Genomic DNA, 18,602 nt, shown 5'->3' on the forward strand with positions numbered 1-18,602 from the left:
TTCAATTGCTACTAAGTTCCAAACGGGGTTAGTCAATCTGCAATGGCCCACCAAGTGGCTTTGTGAATAACAATGGCTAATAAATCTTCCGCTGGTTCAAGGAGCGGTGCAGACAGACATATCAAGAGTTCAAGTCAATGGGAAGTTACTTCTTTCTTTCTTTCTTTTTTTAAGATTTTTCTTTTTTCTCTGAGCAGATGTACAGCTGAGATTTACCAGCACACTAGTCCACTCCCCAATGGAATTAATAATGTAAAAGAGAGTCATAAATAAATAAATGCATATATCGTGTACGCATGCACCGCAAACGTTGAATGACGGATAATTTTATATATAATTATAGAATGCGAAAATATTACGTAATTGTTTTAAAAAATAATAAAATTTATTATTAAAAAATTAATTTTTTTCATATAGATCTTATATTTATTTATTATTTTTAAAATAATTACACAACGCTTATATATTCCCGATTATAATTATCATTTCTCTTTCATATATTCAAACAAAAGATCGGAGAAAATAAGGATATGGTTCCTCCTATAGATATATATTGCTTGTGTGTCACTCCTCCTGGCATTGAATTTGTGGTAAATGAGAGAGAGAGAGAGTGGTAGAAGATATGGCTTTGAGCTGTAACATCAACTTAGAGCGTGTGGGGTTGCGATGATTAATGATCGATTCAGGTGCATGTGTTTGTCTCATACATGACTCAGAATCTCAGTTATTAGCCAAATTTGTCTGCAGCATTAGGTTAAAACATTTTATAAGATTGATATGAGAGACACACACCTACATGCCAAGGGCATCTAAACTACATTCATCTGCAAAGAAAATGAATGCTGTTTCCACTTTCTGGCATGACACATTGCCTTTAATAATATAATGCTTAAATAGCCTGGATCGGATCATCAAAACCAAAGTGTCTCTTCAGGAAATGTTTTCAGCAATTTCTATGGGACTGCCAACAAAAATTACCTTAATCCCTCTCTTGGACCATGTCACAGTATACTGGTCAAGATAATATAGGTCTTAGATTATTCTCTTCTTAATTATATTTTAGTTTTACGTATTTTTTTGCTATTCAACACCTATATTTGAATATTTTTGGGGCGATTATAGGGTTCCAACCTCACCTTTCATACCTTGGAATTCTAAAATAAAATTATTAAAAAATGATATTTACAATCGTGAATTTTACAATCGTTCCGTAATCGCTTGAAAAAAAAATAAATAAAACATATAATCCACATGAAAAAATTTAATTTTTCAATAGTTGATCCCATTTTTTTTCAAAGCGATTATACGGCGTTTACGTACTTCACAATTATATGTAGAATTTCTCAAAATTATTTGCCTATAAAAAAAATAAGAAATAAAAATGAGGAATTGTAACCATATATTGTTTGATCCAAGCTAGCTAGGAATTAATTGGGCTTTGAATGTATGTTGTATATGTTACCGCTTTTCTTCAATTGCCTGTTGACACGTGTAGGATCATAGTCATAGGTTTGGCTCCAATATTGCCTCTAGTTTCTACGATCATTTAAAGGGAGCTAGACTTGTTATATGTATGGTTGGACTTTGTCTTAATGCTTGATAAGATTTTCCTTCAGGGAAATGGATTTTATTTTTAAGATCTAATCACCAAGTTGGACAGCTCCTTAAAATCTCGATGGGGACAATAATCTATTATTCTGAAAAGTAATATTTTTTAATACAATCATTAACAGATCCTCATTGGGCAGATTAATAATTATTATAACTTGGTGTTTAGATTGTGATGAGATGATTTAAATAAATTGAATTAAATATTATTTTTTAATATTATTATCATTTTAAAATTTTAAAAAATTAAATTATTTATTACATTTCATATAAAAATTTTAAAAAATAATAATAATAAATTGAAATAAATTGAAAATATTTTTATATCCATACGGACCTATATTAGTTTAAGACTATTATCTTATCTTATTGCTAACCAATTTTCATTTTCAATTGGCTTGTGATGGTTGGACTGACATGCTTAGATTTATTAATTATATAACCTGATATTTCCTATTAACTTTATTTACATTACTTGATTGTTATATTACAAATAAAGAAATCATAACCAATAAGATTATCTCTTCTTTTTTTATGGCATATATCGTCACCAAAGCAGAGCCTCCAGGGAAGGCTTTGGAATTAAATTACTGTCGATTTCGATTTCGATTTCCTTTCGAAAATTCATTTTGAACGTAAACAAGCATACATCAGAAAGAATTTTTGCAAAATACTTATTTTTACAGCATTTCTTCGGTTCTCAAACCATGGCAGTTGGGCACTGGCCGTGTCATATGAACATGTAATTTATGCTTCTAGTAATACTACAGCATTTTTCTAAAACCAAATGTACAACTAGATTTTGCAAGGATCCGATCAAAATATATGGAGCTCAACAATTACTGAGTGGAAGTAGTATAAGAGCACAATATATTTTTCAATCATATATATATGTATATATATATATATACATATATATATACCACCACCTTTCTACTCAAAATATACCACTCAAGAAGCCCCTACAATAAGCAAATGATATATCAATAAATTTGGCAATAATAAAAGAGAACTGCTACAGACACAAAGAGATCACACAAAATAAACGCACAAACTGATGTGGCTTCATGAAATCCGTTAGACCTACTTTATAATAAAAATAACTTTACAATCTGACTTACCATATCAAGCCATGCACATCAATTTGTGTGTTTATTTTTGTTTAATCTTTTTGTGGCTAACGTAATTAAAAACTAGAAATATCAAGAAGATGGATGTTTCTTACCAAATTCCTGAGGCTTCCTTGGTTTTGTTTCTGCATTTTTCAATGAAATGAATTGGTTCAATCATGATAATGGTTTTTGAAACGAGAAAAATAAAGGTAACAGAAATGGAAGTTCAATGGGAATTACCTTGGTTTTCCCAGGAAGGCATCATTAACTTCATCGGTGTCTGGCCTTTCAGGAAATGTAGACAAGATGACATACTTCTCCTTTCCAGATGGTTCATCAACCCTCTTATACAATTCATAACGATATGGGAAAGACATCCTGAAACAATGTGGTGAGACTCCTTAGCACTTTTCATAGCAATGTTCAGAAAATAGAAATTTGAATTTTATAAGTAAAAATCTTAGATAAAGTCAACTTATTCATCTTTTAATTTTCATGATCACGTGTCGATTAAAAATTTCAAGTTTAAATATTCAAATACAACTGGGATAAATGTTGATGGTAACATAGGAATAGACTCCATCTTTTAAAATTAAGAACAAGCCATCACACCCAATAAAGATTTACAGCCAGACAAAATAAGGATGATCAAAAGCTAGCTGACTTATGAAAAGCATTAAACTCTAGGTATCTCTACCTAAGAGCACCCATAATTGGATACTGGGTTCCTGCATAATAGAGAAGCCGAAAGAAATAGCAATTCTCAAATGATGCAGCATACTCCAATCTCTTGTCCCGGCCCATTGTCTGTAAGAGATATGAAAAAGGTATAAATTGAAAGGTTAATACTAATTTAGATATGTCAACTCGCGGGATTGGTACTTACTTGCATAATACCACTGGAACCAGGTAAATCCTGAATTCAAGGAAATTTATATATCAGTCACATAAATAAATAAGGATCTGCAGAAAATTCTTTGAAAACGTTGGTTGCAGGCTAGCAGCAAAAGCATAATTGTACGCTAGAAAAGACTACATTGGTGAAGATTTCACAGAACTTGAATGCCTGATCTAAATGCATGCAACCCAGTGGATCTAACAATTCAATGAGTTTCCCCACATGATTTCAGGAAATTAGAGTCGGTTTTCTTGAATGTTTTTGTTGAAGCAAATTCAGAAGAAAAGAGAAAAGGAAAAATATTCTAGTAGCAGTTGAAGATATGATCTGATTAAAAAATATCCCAGGCATAAGGCCTGAGGTCACTACTAGCTATGCAATAACTGGTAAAGATAGCATATTGATTTGATAAAAGAAAATATATAGCACCTGAAGGTCATGAGCTTCGGGCTAAGAAACAGAGTTCATTATCTCACTTACATAAAAATTGTTCTGAAATTTACTGAAAAACCTATGTATTTGTTGATGCATCACAGAGTGATCACATGCTATATAACACATAACCAGTCCATTAAAGAGATATCAGCTGAAGTTATCAAAGGAACTGAACCTTGAGCCTAGGATTGACAAGAATAACTGGCCGGTTCCCAGCAGCATCAGTCATAGCTTTTAGGTCCTGCAAATCAAACCTCAAGGCTACTAAATGCAGAATAATAACTAATATGGCAATCCCTAAAAAGTCATAGCAGAAGATTTGCTCCCAAGTTCCTCACGTCAATAATACAATTGCCAACAGCATTCTGAGGAGCCACTATGACAAAAATGTCATCTTGCTCATCAACCTCTTTGGACCCTGCAGTTGAAAATGAAAACCTTATGAATATGACATAATTTTAATTTGTTAACCAAATGAAAACCTTATAGATAAGAAATAGTTTTAAATTGTTAACAAAATCATCGTGCGAACAAAGGAAATCAAAATCCATACGGTTAGTCATACACAACGGGATTTAAAGAGGGATAGCAGATATAGCATATCTTGTTTCCGATGCCTTCTTGCAAAATATTCTGTGACGTATTAATCATTCAAAAAAAGGAACAGATTTGTAAAATATTTCTTTACATAAGCACTACCACTTATCCACCTTTTTTTCATCTTTTTTTCCTGTTAAGTTACTATCTTTGTAGCAATACCTCTAGTGTGTACTGAAATTGCTAAAATCGAAAAAATTAGAATGACATCTTTTTTATAGGTAATAGAATGAAGTTCTTATAGATACGAAGTAGAAGTATTAGCAATTGTGGTGGTTTTTCACAACCAACTCGGCTGCCGTGGTGGTGACATGGGGTACAACTTGCATCTCTGCCAATACAAAGCCATATGCATGACAGGGCATACCATTGACCTAAGATATGCTTCAAGTTGGTGCTTAAAGAAGACAGCATGTGCTGCTACCTTACGAGAACAGTTGGCTTTACACGGAATATCAATCTACAGGTGCAATATCACAAAGATTATGGATAAAACCAAAAACTCTCATCGTAAACCAAACATCATCTTCTGTTCAGTTTTATACCTACAGAACCAATCTTGATAAAGTTCCCCATAGCACCATAATCACCCCAATCCATAAACTCTAGGATCTGTCGAGTACCAGCAAGCTGCAATGGCATTCCAACTAGTGCACCTTCCCCCATAGATCCTTGCACACAAACCTGAAAGGTTTAGAAAACTGAATAAACACAGTGCTCGCTTCATAATATTTTGGAATGGAAAATCCATATAGCAACCAGGATAAAACCACCTTGACATGTTTTCCATCATCAGCAAACGAAAGGGCAAGAACTCGAACAAGTTCCATCAAAGTACCGATTCGATAAACATCCTGTAACATAAAATATTGTTAAATCCAGAAAGACACTTGGTAAATCAAGGAAAAAGTCCCTTACCATTTCTGGGTTCAGCTCTGGAATATTGATCTCCACCTGTCCATATTAAAAGAGAAATTAAACAAGATAAATTCGGTTCATTGAGAGAGACATCTTTACAAACAGTAAATCTACTTAGGAAAAATAGAGTATTTAGTGTAGATTAATTTGGACATCACTGGTCTATAAACCCTTTTATTTTAATTTATCTGAACCTGATGCACCTCATACCCATAACCTTCCCTTTTTTTTTAATCGGAAACCCATAACTTATAAGCTTCCTAAAACCATGTCAAAATAAATTTATGAGATAAATTAGATTGATTGAAGTAGTTTTTATTTTTATTTTTGATAAGTAAGAGATTATATTGAATCGAGTGAAACTAGGCAATGCCCATGTATACAGGAAGTATACAAAATGAGACACCTAATTACATTTTAGAAAGCTGAAAAGTAGACAAAAACTCATGAACATTCCCTCCCTTTAGTACAATAGCAGAAAACCACTGTAAAAGTGAGAATACAAATAAATTCCAGATTTCCCCCACTGCACGCTCCTTGTTGTTGAAACACCTATCATTCCTTTCCGCCCATAAACACCACATTAAGCACAAAGGTATCATCTGCCACACTACTGCCAGTTGAGAGCTATTAAGATGCCTATTCCAGCATGCTAAGAGATCCGCCACACTCTTAGGCATAACCCAACACAGTCCAGCACTACTAAGAATGCCAGCCCATAACACCCTAGCCATGTCACAATGTAAAAGTAAATGATCAATTGATTTCCCATCCTCTTACACATGAAGCACCACTGCAACCATACCATGTTTCCGTAGATTGTCCACCATCAAAATCTTCCCAAGTGCAGCTGTCCATGTAAAAAAAGCGACTTTAGACGGCGAAGAAACCCTGCATATGCTCTTCCATGGAAAAGAGTTAGGCTGTTGGATTGTCAAAACCTTGTAAAATGATTTAACAGTAAACTTCTTGCTCCCCTTATGTTTCCACAGCATGCAATCACTCTCAGTACCTCCCAACTTCACTGAATACAAGTAGCTGAAAAAACCTTCAAGCTCATTAAGTTCCCAATCCTGAGCATTTCTAGGGAAAGTGAGATTCCAAAGTACAATCCCATTTACACGAGACAACAACTCTGAAACTGCTGCCTGCTGGTTTCCAGCCAAGCTGTAAACGACCAGAAAAACAGTGTAAAGAGGTCTCTTGCCACACCATACATCGAACCAAAAACGGGTTCTTGCTCCCTGACCCATCTCGAACTTGAGATGTTTTTCAAAAATGTTCCACTCCTTTCTAATGAATTTCCATAGACTAACACCATACGACCCCCTACCCTCCGTAGAGCATCATCCCCCCTACTCACTTCCATACTTCCGATCGATAACCTCTCTCCACAACGAGTTCCCTTCCATTTGATATCTCCACAACCACTTTCCTAATAATGCCTTATTAAAAATACTCAAGTTTCGCAACCCCAAACCACCATTCACAAGCGGACAGCTCACCCTTTTCCAACTCACAAGATGAAATTTGTTCTCCCCCATGCCACCCCACAAAAATGCTCTAAACAATTTTTCCATCTGGTTTGCCACTCCCACTAGTAATGGAAAGAGAGAAAGATAGTAAGTAGGAAGATTGGAGAGGGTGCTTTTGATAAGTGTAATCTCCCCCTTTTGATAGATATAACCGCTTCCAACCCGAAAATATTTTCTCAATCTTCTCTACCACACCGCCCCAAATACTCTTTGCTTTGAAAGAATCTCCCAAAGGAAGCCCAAGATATTTCATAGGAAGAGAGGCAACTTGGCAGCCTAGCAAGTCCGCAAGAAAGTTAATATTCCTCACGTCCCCCACCGGTACTAGTTCCGACTTCCCCAAATTCACCTTGAGTCCCAAAACCGCTTCAAAACACAACAAAACAGCCCTTAAGGCTTGAATCTGACCACAATCTACATCACAAAAAATAAGAGTATCATCCTCAAATAATAAGTGGGAAATGGAACTAACACCATTACTATTGTTGCCCACCGAAAAACCAGCAATAAAGCCCCCCCTACTGCAGCCCCCACCATTCGACTCAATGCCTCCATAACAATGACAAAAAGAAAAGGGGATAACGGGTCCCCCTTGTCTCAAACCCCTTGAAGTCTGAAAAAATCCACATGATTTGCCATTGACTAATGCAGAAAACCGAGCAGTTGAAACACAATGTTTGATCCATTCACACCACCTGTCCCCAAAGCCACATCTCCTAAGCATATAAAAGAGAAAATCCCAACACACGTGGTCGTAAGCCTTTTCCATACCAGCTTGCAAAGAACCCCTGGGATGCCTTCTTTTATCCGGCTGTCCAAGCACTCATTTGCAATCAGAACTAAATCTAGGATTTGCCGGCCCCGAACAAAGCATTTTGAGGTTTAGAAATGAGTCTATCCATCACCATACTCATTCGGTTGGCTAACACCTTTGATATGATTTTATAAATCCCACATGGGAGTGAAAATAACGGGATAGGACTGCCCATCGCTTCCTTGTCACCCTCTACCTCGCTGACCACAATCTCTGAAGAACAATCCATTTGCCCACCACCCTTCAATACCTCTATTGAAACTCCTCTACCTCCATCAACCCCTCCAACCATTTCCAGCAACCACATCCCCTCCTCTAGCATAGTCAACTCACTTAACAATAGAGAAATTTCCATCGTGGGGCACCCCCCTGATAGATTCTCTTCCAATTCCCCTTCCTCTAGTTCCTTCCGAAAAAACACCTTGTTCTCAGCCTCCCAAGCCTCCATATCCCCATCTACCACCTCCGATGTCGGGACCATTACCTAAGTCATGCCTGGGGGGTCGCCGGCAACCAGTGAAGAGGTTTGTGCAGCCACCGATGTTGTATCTTGAAACTGCCCACACGGAGGATTGGACCCAACAAGTGGGTTCACAACCTCCTTTACTGAATCTTCAACCCCCAGTGATCTAATCCACTGTTTTGAAGTCGTGGATGTGCCAACGACCACCGTCGCACCTTTCTATGTAGGTTCCGATGCATTTGGGGCAGATACAACGTTGTAATTGCACAAATTGATGGCACCATGCACTGTTGAAGTTACAACAACCTTCGACAAGGTTGCCTGAGTCCTCGCTGGGAACAGTGGCTCAGGCCCACTCACCAATGGGCCAGCTTCCGCTTGAATCCTCCTCCAGACAGGGCCTGATTTCTTTTGGGCAGAAAACCTTCCCATGAGTTGAGGCCCAACTCCTTGTCCTAGTTCCTTGCCCTTGCCTGTGGGCTATGTGTTTCCATTGGGCTCGCTGGACTGGACTGGAACCCTGTCTCTTAAGCCCATAACACTGCCCCTTAAGTCTTCTGCACTTACTCCATGGCCCAGGCCCAAGCCCACCTCTCCTTGCACCTCAACGCACCGTTTTAACCAAGATACTTTATCAGTCAGGTCTCCCAGCTAACTTTACATTTCAGACAATAAATGCAACAAATTTTCCTCTTTCAAGCCAGCAGCTTCTTTGCTACCCCTTCACTTAACTGAGCACCAACCATAAAATTGGCACCACCTGACGTCGGCAGGCCTGCTGTCGCTGCACACTTCACGTCTCGAGGCCTCTCCATCTCTTTGCTACCTTGGAGAACCTCCCTGTATGATCGAAAATTTGAAGTTTGTGACGTCGTCGCGGGTGGTAATTGCCGCTCAGAACCTCCAACACTTCCAGCATCCTTCAGCGCCACCACTAATTTTCTCTAGCCCGCTCCGTCCCTGTCCCCTGGTATAATATGAAACTCCGAAGGACCACCCCCCCCCCCCCCTCCCCTTCAATACTCCACCAAAGCCATGCAGCGTTGTGCAATATAACCCCTATCCCCATCCCGATGAGCAGTGTAAAAACCCTTTCCCTTAGCCTTCACCAAAGCCATGCAGGGTTGTGCAATATAACCCCTATCCTCATCCCGATGAGCAGTGTAAAAACCCTTTCCCTTAGCCTTCAGACACTCCTCCAAGGCTTTAGAAAGCCATCGTATTGTCCCTAGCCCCAAGCTCATATTTTTTACAACTTTCCATCCTTTCTCAATAAGATGCACATACCATCCATCCCTTAACACCTCTAACGACTTAGATTCGATAATAACACGTTTCGTGGAAGGCATTTTCCTTCCAATGTTGCCAGAGAGAACACTGCCAAATGCCCACAACCACCATTGGAATCAAAAGAAGAGAAACGACAGCGGAGAGAAAAGATGTATAGAGAGAAAATGTACAGAGCGAAAAATTGATCAAAAGAATCTAAAAAGAATCTTCTCCTCAAATAAATAATAAAATGTTCCAAATCATACACGCATACATGAGTTCTTCAAAGTTGTAATAAATCTACTACAATATTTAAACTTGATTGAAGTACTTATAGACATATCCCTGAATTCTTAGAAATTACCGCTGCATGAAAGGGTGTTGAATACAAGTTGTTACATAAATATAGTTTCCACCAAGCACAGATCAAAGTTCATAATTTCAGAATGCATATTTGTATATTTATTGAAAAACAAATGGAAAAGAGTGAAGTGCATGAAAATCAACACATAATCCTGAAATGTAAAGCACTTGCATTATGAAAAATAAACACAAATCAATGATCTATCACATAAGTTATTCTCCAATGCAAAAAAAGAATCAATGTCAAACCTTTAGTCGAGTTCTTCCATCATTAATAGCTCTTTGGGTTGCTTCTAGCACATCGGTATAGAAATATTTCCTAATTTCCCTTGAGTGAGGAATGTTATTCAATTTAGTAGGAATTCCTCTCCAGTAATCCTATATAAGGCTAAAGTAACATAAGAAAAGAATCACAGCAGAGATTATAAAATGAAGCTTTATGTGAAAGTTAAACTTATCTACAGTAAACAATCGTTATTAACTTTACATCGAAGAAACTATACCTGGCCTCCATATACCTGATTCTTCAGGTTCTTAATTTCAGGTATTATATTCCCTGGTACAAAGAATGAAGCATATTATGTTCATAACTGAAGCCAAAGTTCATATTAAACATCAGTTGCTGGATTTTTTTTTTTTTTTTTATGAGTAAACGATTTTATTTATATGAATAGGCATCACCCAAGTGCACAAGATGGTATATAAAAGGTAACACCTATTTAGGAAAGTTGCTGGAAATATTTAGGAAATATCACTTTTAAATATGAACTTATATATGAATGCTTACACACTACACCGGGAGGCTAATGTCTGACAGGTGGGTCACTTCTCGTCGCTTTTTGATCAATTGTATTTGAGTCAGGTGGGAAGTAATGGTGAAGTAAAATGGTTTGGGGCCCATCTAGGAAAGGAGAGTGTTCACTGTAAAGTCTTTCTACAATTTCCAATGTGCTCATGATAAGACCTCTTTCCCTTGGAAGCTTATTTGAAGGAATAAGGCTCCACCTAAGGTGAATTTCTTTGTTTGGACAATGGCTTTGGGGAGGATTCTCACCCTGGATAACATAAGGAAGAGAGGCATTCTAGTTATTAATTGCTATTGTATGTGCAAGAAGAATGGTAAAACAATGGATCACTGTCTACAGCACTGTGAGCTTGCTTTACAAATTCTTGTTAGAGGAGGAAAGAGAACATCATACTAATCTTAGTTGGGTACCATAAGTGAGTCAGTTCTTTTTAACATGAAAAGACTTATGTTATTATAACTTTTACTATATGATGTCATTGCTAACTAAGTATTCAACTCGTGTTTGTTTTTAACTGTTAGCTGTCCTAGGTGACGAAGTGTATGATGACAGGTCCACATGTCCAAGCTTAGCTAATGGAGACGAGATTGAGACTCGGTATTATAAAAGACTATGATTGTTCAAGAAGTGCTACTCAATGAATTTTTTGAATTTGGATTGTTTTGATGTTTATGAAATCTTCTTATACCTGGCTCATGTCATGACTATGTTACTGGAATTCCTAACCCTTTGGGGGAAATCTTGAAATAATAATTATAAAAGACTTCTAAAAAATTAGTTATAAGTTGATTTGCATTAAAGATTAGACCAGTATACACAAAACTAACACCTTATGTCCTGAAATCTTTACCTGGATTTGTCATCTCTACTCTATCTTTCTGCACTTGCAAAAGCAAAGATTCTATTTCTTTGAAAATTTCTTCTTTTGGACGGTTTCCATTAATCTGTGTTATGCAAGAGAGAATGATATTGCAATATCACTGGCCCAGGTTCATATAGCTAGGAGCAAAAGAAAATGTTTGCAGATACCTTGTTCACTATGTTCAAGTACGTGGATGAGATTGCTTCTGCATTTTTCTTGTATATTTCTAGACGTGACTTCACCTAAAATATTTTTTATTTTAAAAAAGAAGGCATACACAAGTTAGGTGCAAGAGAAAGAAACTCAGAAAATAATGTTGAATAGACAAAAAATAGTGTTCCACCTTATACCTGGAGTCACAGATTAGATATAATCATCAAAATTTAATGACAGTGTACAGGTGACAGAGAAAAAAAGACATAAAAATGAAAAGTTGGAACCATACTTTTTCCTCAGTATCGTCACGACGAATAACAAGTCTAGATTTAATTTCCTCAGTCTCTGGAGGGAAGTTTTTTAGATGATAAATCTTCCCTGTTACAGGGTCTAGCCTTCTACCAATGCATCTGTTGATCAGAATTTCATCAGGAACCTGAGTTTCAAAAACATATATGTAAAAGGTAATTTGATAGATAAATGCTTATGTTGGCACAACAAAAAAATGAGCTTATCAAAGATTGTAGAAGATACTATTGTGCATCAAAAGGTAAAGGCGCTAGACAGGCAGAACATTAATATAAAGGCATAGTTCATCGTTAATAAAAGCTGATACAGAATGCAAGATATTTTGTCGTAGTATAAAAAAGGATGTCCTGTAACTTCTACCACATCTGGTATACATATGAAGCCTTGTGCATATAAAATAAATAATTAAGAATAACATAAAAAAAAAACCAAGTAATTGGATGCGAAACATTAACCTATACACATAACCTTTTTCCAAATCTCAATAAAGAAAAGACAAATGCACAAAAATGCTTCCATCGGAACAAAAGTCACCAATCACCATAGTAGAAACTTACCAAGAAAGATACGTTATGAATTGGGTATGTCTAGCAAGTTTTTTTGTTAAAAGTTTTCAAGCAATTTAGGACAACATAAAACTTTACTTCTTCTGCAGAAGTCTATGGTGGCTAATATGGCAGAAAGTCTTTCAGCTAAGTAAATTCACCTAGCTGAAGGGAAGGAAGGAAAGCAAATGGAGATGATCATCCATATATGAGAAAAATGGGATAAACATGTGACTCACATACATCTAATACGATATAAACATCTGGCCTGATTTTCAGTTCTTCCAGACTTTGTGCTTGTGAAAAACTCCTTGGATACCCATCGAGAAGCCACCCTTTTTCTTTTGCGTCTTGACGCGATAATCTTGTCATGACCATCTACAAAGCAAATCATTGGTATTTTAAACCCTATGAGAAATAAAAAGAAAAAAAAATTAGTGAGCTAGAAAATTCAGTACAGCCGTCACAATTTCATCTGGAACTAAACGGCCAGCATTCATGAATTCTTTTGCTTTATTCCCAATTTCAGTCCCAGATGATACTTCAGCTCTTAAAAGATCCCCAGTTGATATGTGCACCAATCCAAACTGAAGCACCAAGACAAAGGAGGCATGGATGAATGTGAGTAACAAAAAATTACATTCAGATACTAAAGCCCAAGTTGAACTTCTAAGATGATGCAACGGAAGTAATTCTATGACAAACATGAATACTCATCACAAGAGAAACTTCTTCGTAATTTGCCAATTATTTTCCAGATTAGCTAATTATCTTTTCAGGACCAAATGGGGAGAAAACAATATTACCACCCAGGTTTTTCAGCAAAAAGTGTCCATTTCTTTCTTCAGACACCTCTTCATCAAGAACACCCGTTACACAGCTTTCCCTAACAAGAGGTTCAAACTCAGTCAGCTATGCATTTCTACCGACCGTGTATCACTTCAAAGGTACCCAGGCATCCAACGTACTCCAGAAAATGGGATTTACCGATCGCCAGTTAGAGTCACTAACTTGTCATCATATATGCAAACTTCTTTCGGAGATGATGTATAAATACATTTCACAAGCCCCACACACACACACACAAAAAAAAGAAAAAAACGAATTCACGATCTCGGTGTTCTTTTTCAAATTCAAATGGCTTCTTGTCAATATGTTAATTAATGGTAGAGAGATGTGGGTTTGAAGTTTCCCAAGAAGCCATCTGAGTTTGGGAAAAGAACAACCACAACAACAACAACAAGACCAACACGACAACGTCTATAACATAATTCATACACAGACTGCGGGTTTACATTATACATATTTGGTGACAATTCACACACTCGACGCGCCGTTGGAGAACATTATATTACATTTGATAAATCTATACAACTTCCAGCAAATGACTACTTCAGAAAACCAACTTGAACTTATTGCTTTTAACAATTACTTAAACAAGAAATAATCTGTAATATTTAGCACAATATGTTTTCAGAATGATTATCGAATCATATATAAACTCCCAATGGTTACCTTCTGGACAATCAACTCACACTGAGTTCCTTTGCCCGATGCCGGTGCACCCGATATCATCACCTTCAAAGGCTCGCTGCCCACGGAACAAGTCACCTTCAGTCCCTAGCAAAGAAACACGTCATGAGCCAAAAGAAACCATAGAAACAAACAAATCTCAATATTGGCTGATGACGAACAAAAAAGATAACAACTTTGGATTTCGGGTCTATCCTCAACTGGGTGTCTCGGAAGGCGCAGAACGAGCGGAGATGACGACGTGGGATACAAGAAGATTGTAGAAGAGAAAGAGAGCTAGAAGGAGAAGAAGAAGAAGAAGAAGAAAGGGAAGAGGTTGAGAGAGAAGAGAGAGAGGGAGTCGGGGTGACATTGGTGGTGTGAAGAGAAGAGAATGTGGAGGTGGGAAACATAGTTGGGTTACGGGCAAAGTGTCAGAGACTTGGAAGAGGGAAAGGATTTGAGAGGCTGTCAATAGAATGAGAGACAGAGAGTTTGCAGGTGGCTCATGGCTGACACCACACTAGACGATAAGGGTAGGAAATTTTAGGCTTCGTTTGTTTGCAGTTCATTTAATTTAATTTAACTTCGTTATTAAATTATTTTTAAATTTTTACATAAAATAAAATAAAAAATTTAATTTTTTAAATTCTAAAATAAAAATAATATTGAAAACATATATTCTAATAATATTTTATTTAACTTTTTATTTTAATATCAACTCATCTCATTTTATCTGTAAAAATAAATTAAACATTTAAAAATTAATATCTTAAAAGCATAATGCAGATAAAAGATAATCTCATTATTTCAGTTTGTTTTCATAAAAACCAAGTACACGATAGTCATTCATTATCTTCCAAATATTAATGTAGTTTATAATTTGATAGGTATGGTTGCTTTTTAGCTAGAAAAATATAGTAATGACCAATCTGGTTAAAGAACTTGGAATACAGTTTTCCTCTAAATGGATTTTAACAAATCCTTCAAATAGTTGGGAGAAAGAAAAAAGATCAATTTTTATTAATGGTTGCTTTGTACTTCATATAAAACTTTCAGTTTTCAGCATCAACTGTCATTATTTATTTATTTCACCGGCTAACTGCCAAGAAGACATAGCAGGGGATCTGACTTTTCTGTTTTTTGGTATTCTTTCCAGAAAATTGTGTTGCTGAGCAGGCTATTATCGAAGATGCAGAGTTGCATCTCCACATGAAAGAGGAAAAGTAGACAACATTATTTTTCAGAAGATACAAGTCAAGAATGGAGGAGGGTAGGACGTGAGTAATTCTTTAGGCAAAATAGGAAGAAAACTGAATTCATAACAGGATTAAGCTTAACCATATCCCCACACCAACAAAAGTAACATGAATTAAAAAGGACTATATGGGAGAGAACATGGAGACAACATGAAGTTTTTGCGATTTGACTAGTTATAATTCTTGGATCTGAGCTCAATTAAAGCTAAAAGAACTCAGCTTTCTTGCATATTTTATCAGATACAGAGGTAGGTTATCTTTATCTTAGATAATTATTTATCCCATTGGAGCACTGTTTGATTCCCGGATTGAAGTCTCAAGTCCATGGAGATTTGGGTGGCGTTTGATGGAGGTAATGTTGCCAATCTCAGCAACAAGTTTTACAAGGATTATTTACCTCATTAGTCATCACTTCAAATTAAAACTTGAAAGATGCATTATAAATGACCTGATGAATAGAGTGAAACCAAAAAGCAATACAGACAATTTCTTTGTGATTTGATTATCCACCACCATCAGTGCTCACCAGTTGCAACATTCTTCTCAATCACATTCTTGAGCTTAAGCTCCCTTTGCAACCCTCGCAAAGTCACCAATGAACCCTGCAGGTATATGATCATGCTGAGAGATGTCCATTGCCACATGAATCTAAGCTTTTTTAGTGCTCAACTTTCTTTTTTTGCTTTTGATTTTTTGTTTTCTTAAGAAGAGGACGGTACCCTAATTTTATACGGTGGTTACAAACACGACACCTGGGAGGTACATATAAGCTATGAAATTCAGAACCCACTTTTGTTATGTCATCTGCTTGGCTGGTAGTAGCCCACGGCCACCACTGTTAACTTGAGTACTTCTCATGGGTATTCCATGTTGAAGGAGAGATATGGATATCTTCTTCTCGAGCTCGTATCTAGTTCAGCTTGTAATCCTCTCCATCTCTCTTCTTCTTATCATCTTCACCATTTACAAACACAAATCACCCTCCCGCCCCAAACTTCCACCTGGTAGAAGAGGATGGCCAATCGTTGGCGAAACTTTGGAATACGGCAGGGCCTGCAAAAGTTGGGAACCAGAAAAGTTCATAATTGATAGAATGAGCAATTACTCAACGGACGTGTTCCAAACCTCCTTGTTTGGAGAGAATCTTCTTGCGTTTTGCGGCGCTTCTGGGAACAAGTTCATGTTTTCAAGTGCAAACAAGTATGTCACCCCATGGTGGCCACGCTCCAAAAGCGCAGCTCTGAATTTTCCTTCTGACATGGGATTTGTTCACGACGACCTCGCCAAATTACGAGCAATGCTCCCTGAGTTTCTCAAACCAGAGGCTCTACAACGCTACATGCCTATAATGGATTCCATGGCAAAAGAACACTTGGAAAGAGCTTGGTCACCTTATAATGAAGTCAAGGTTCTCCCACTGACGAAGGAGTACACCATTGCAGTTGCTTGTCGGGTGTTCATAAATATAAAAGATCCGGAACATCTAACCAGATTTTCTGATCTCTTTGGTCTTCTTACAAAGGGCATTTTATCTGCTCCTATTAAACTTCCAGGCACAGCTTTTAGTCGTGCCATGAAAGAAGGAAAGCTTCTCCACGAGGAGTTCCTTGCCATCATTAGAGAGAGAAAGATGGAGTTGTTAGAGAAGAAAGGGTCAGCAAAAGAAGACCTGCTGAGTCGCATGCTCCTAGTGACAGATGAGAACGACATAGAAATGAACGAGAAGTTGATCGCCTCTCAGATTATGGGGTTTTTCATCGGCAGCTACATTACAACAAGTTCAACAATTACATCCATACTGAGATATCTTGCAGAGTTTCCAAATGTCTACAGCGAGGTCTTAAAAGGTAACAACATTCTTGACATGATCTCTAATGCATATAATAGCAAGCCCAAGGCATTCGTCTTTAATTTCATGCAGCTCATGATCAAATACACGGGTAGTTTGGTTTGAAATTGAAAAATCTCAAATACCAACGCATAATATATATTTTGCTGATCTAAGAGATATGAGAGTAGACGTTGTCTGTTATTTGTTTGATAGAACAAATGGAGATAGCAAAGTCCAAAGGTCCAGGCGAGTTGTTGAGTTGGGAGGAGATTCAGAAGATGAAGTATTCATGGAATGTGGCATGTGAAGCAATGAGGTTAGCACCACCTAGTCAAGGAGCTTTCAGAGAGGTCACAACTGAGTTCACTTACGCAGGTTCTACAATTCCAAAAGGATGGAAGGTATGTATACAGAATTGATCTTCTATGTATGCAAACCAATCTAGCTAGGAGATCATGATAATTATTGCATGTGATGCATGCAGTGCGGCTTTCGATTTATAGTACTTATCTCGATCTATGGTTAATCTTGTAGGCCTATTGGACAGTATCTTCAACACTCAAAAATCCAAAATATTTTCCAGAACCAGAAAAGACGTTCAATCCTTCAAGATTTGAAGGGAGTGGGCCTAAGCCATATATACACTTTTGTACCATTTGGAGGAGGACCTCACATGTGCCCTGGGAATGAATTTGCACGAGTGACGATACTTGCTTTCATTCATAATGTGGTGACCAAATACATGTAAATGGGAGAAAGTAAATGCGAATGAAAAGATTATATTCAATCCAGCACCATGATCTCCTGTCAACGGCCTTCTGGCATGTTCGCCTTGAACCTCTAATATTAATTTAAGAATTAGAAGAATAAAATAAAAAAATTGGCGACTCATGATGATCCATACATGCATGTATGTTTAATAAATTAATCAAGCTGCTGGTTATAACAGCTGCAACGTCTTACAATAAGAGTTACGCCTTTAGCGAGATCAGTGTATACATATACATACATACATATATATATATATATATGATGATAATCTATTAATATGCATGAGGCCAGCTTGGACTTTATAAATTTTTATCTACTTCCTTTTCTAGTTTTTATTTTTTAACTATAAATAAAAAATAAAAACTAGAAAAAGTGGAAGCATCTTAGCAAGTGCATGCATGCTCTATCAGTGTTAAGAGTCTTGATGTATCCCAATAGAGCACCGTTTGATCCACGGATTAAAGTCTCAGCAACAATTTTTACGAGGACTGTCTATCTCATCAGTCATCACTTCAAAGACAATTTCTTTGTGATTTGAT

The 18,602-nt window shown here is 36.9% G+C and overlaps 1 protein-coding gene and 1 pseudogene across 2 annotated transcripts; one reads left to right on the forward strand and one right to left on the reverse strand.

Annotated features, from left to right (window-relative positions):
* Nucleotides 1–2,338: 2,338 nt before the first annotated feature.
* Nucleotides 2,339–14,735, reverse strand: LOC109001085 (adenylate kinase 5, chloroplastic). 2 transcript variants are annotated; one of them, XM_018978233.2, is made up of 19 exons: nucleotides 14,400–14,735; nucleotides 14,206–14,310; nucleotides 13,149–13,277; nucleotides 12,934–13,068; nucleotides 12,126–12,272; nucleotides 11,848–11,922; nucleotides 11,669–11,762; nucleotides 10,531–10,568; nucleotides 10,262–10,390; nucleotides 5,569–5,604; nucleotides 5,424–5,504; nucleotides 5,196–5,334; nucleotides 4,392–4,471; nucleotides 4,229–4,294; nucleotides 3,607–3,636; nucleotides 3,418–3,527; nucleotides 2,961–3,098; nucleotides 2,834–2,863; nucleotides 2,339–2,570 (listed from the first exon to the last, which is right to left on the reverse strand). In XM_018978233.2, exons 1-19 carry the CDS (start codon nucleotides 14,613–14,615, stop codon nucleotides 2,546–2,548), a joined length of 1,803 nt encoding a protein of 600 aa, XP_018833778.1. In that variant the 5' UTR covers nucleotides 14,616–14,735; the 3' UTR covers nucleotides 2,339–2,545. The 2 variants fall into 2 exon arrangements, with proteins under 2 accessions (XP_018833778.1, XP_018833764.1); XM_018978219.2 differs by having other exon boundaries at nucleotides 10,516–10,568; nucleotides 14,400–14,734.
* A 1,609-nt stretch (nucleotides 14,736–16,344) lies between these two features.
* LOC109000771 lies at nucleotides 16,345–18,092 on the forward strand (annotated as a pseudogene).
* Nucleotides 18,093–18,602: the final 510 nt, after the last annotated feature.

Source organism: Juglans regia, chromosome 15, assembly GCF_001411555.2.
Source record: "Juglans regia cultivar Chandler chromosome 15, Walnut 2.0, whole genome shotgun sequence".
Lineage (NCBI taxonomy): Eukaryota > Viridiplantae > Streptophyta > Magnoliopsida > Fagales > Juglandaceae > Juglans > Juglans regia.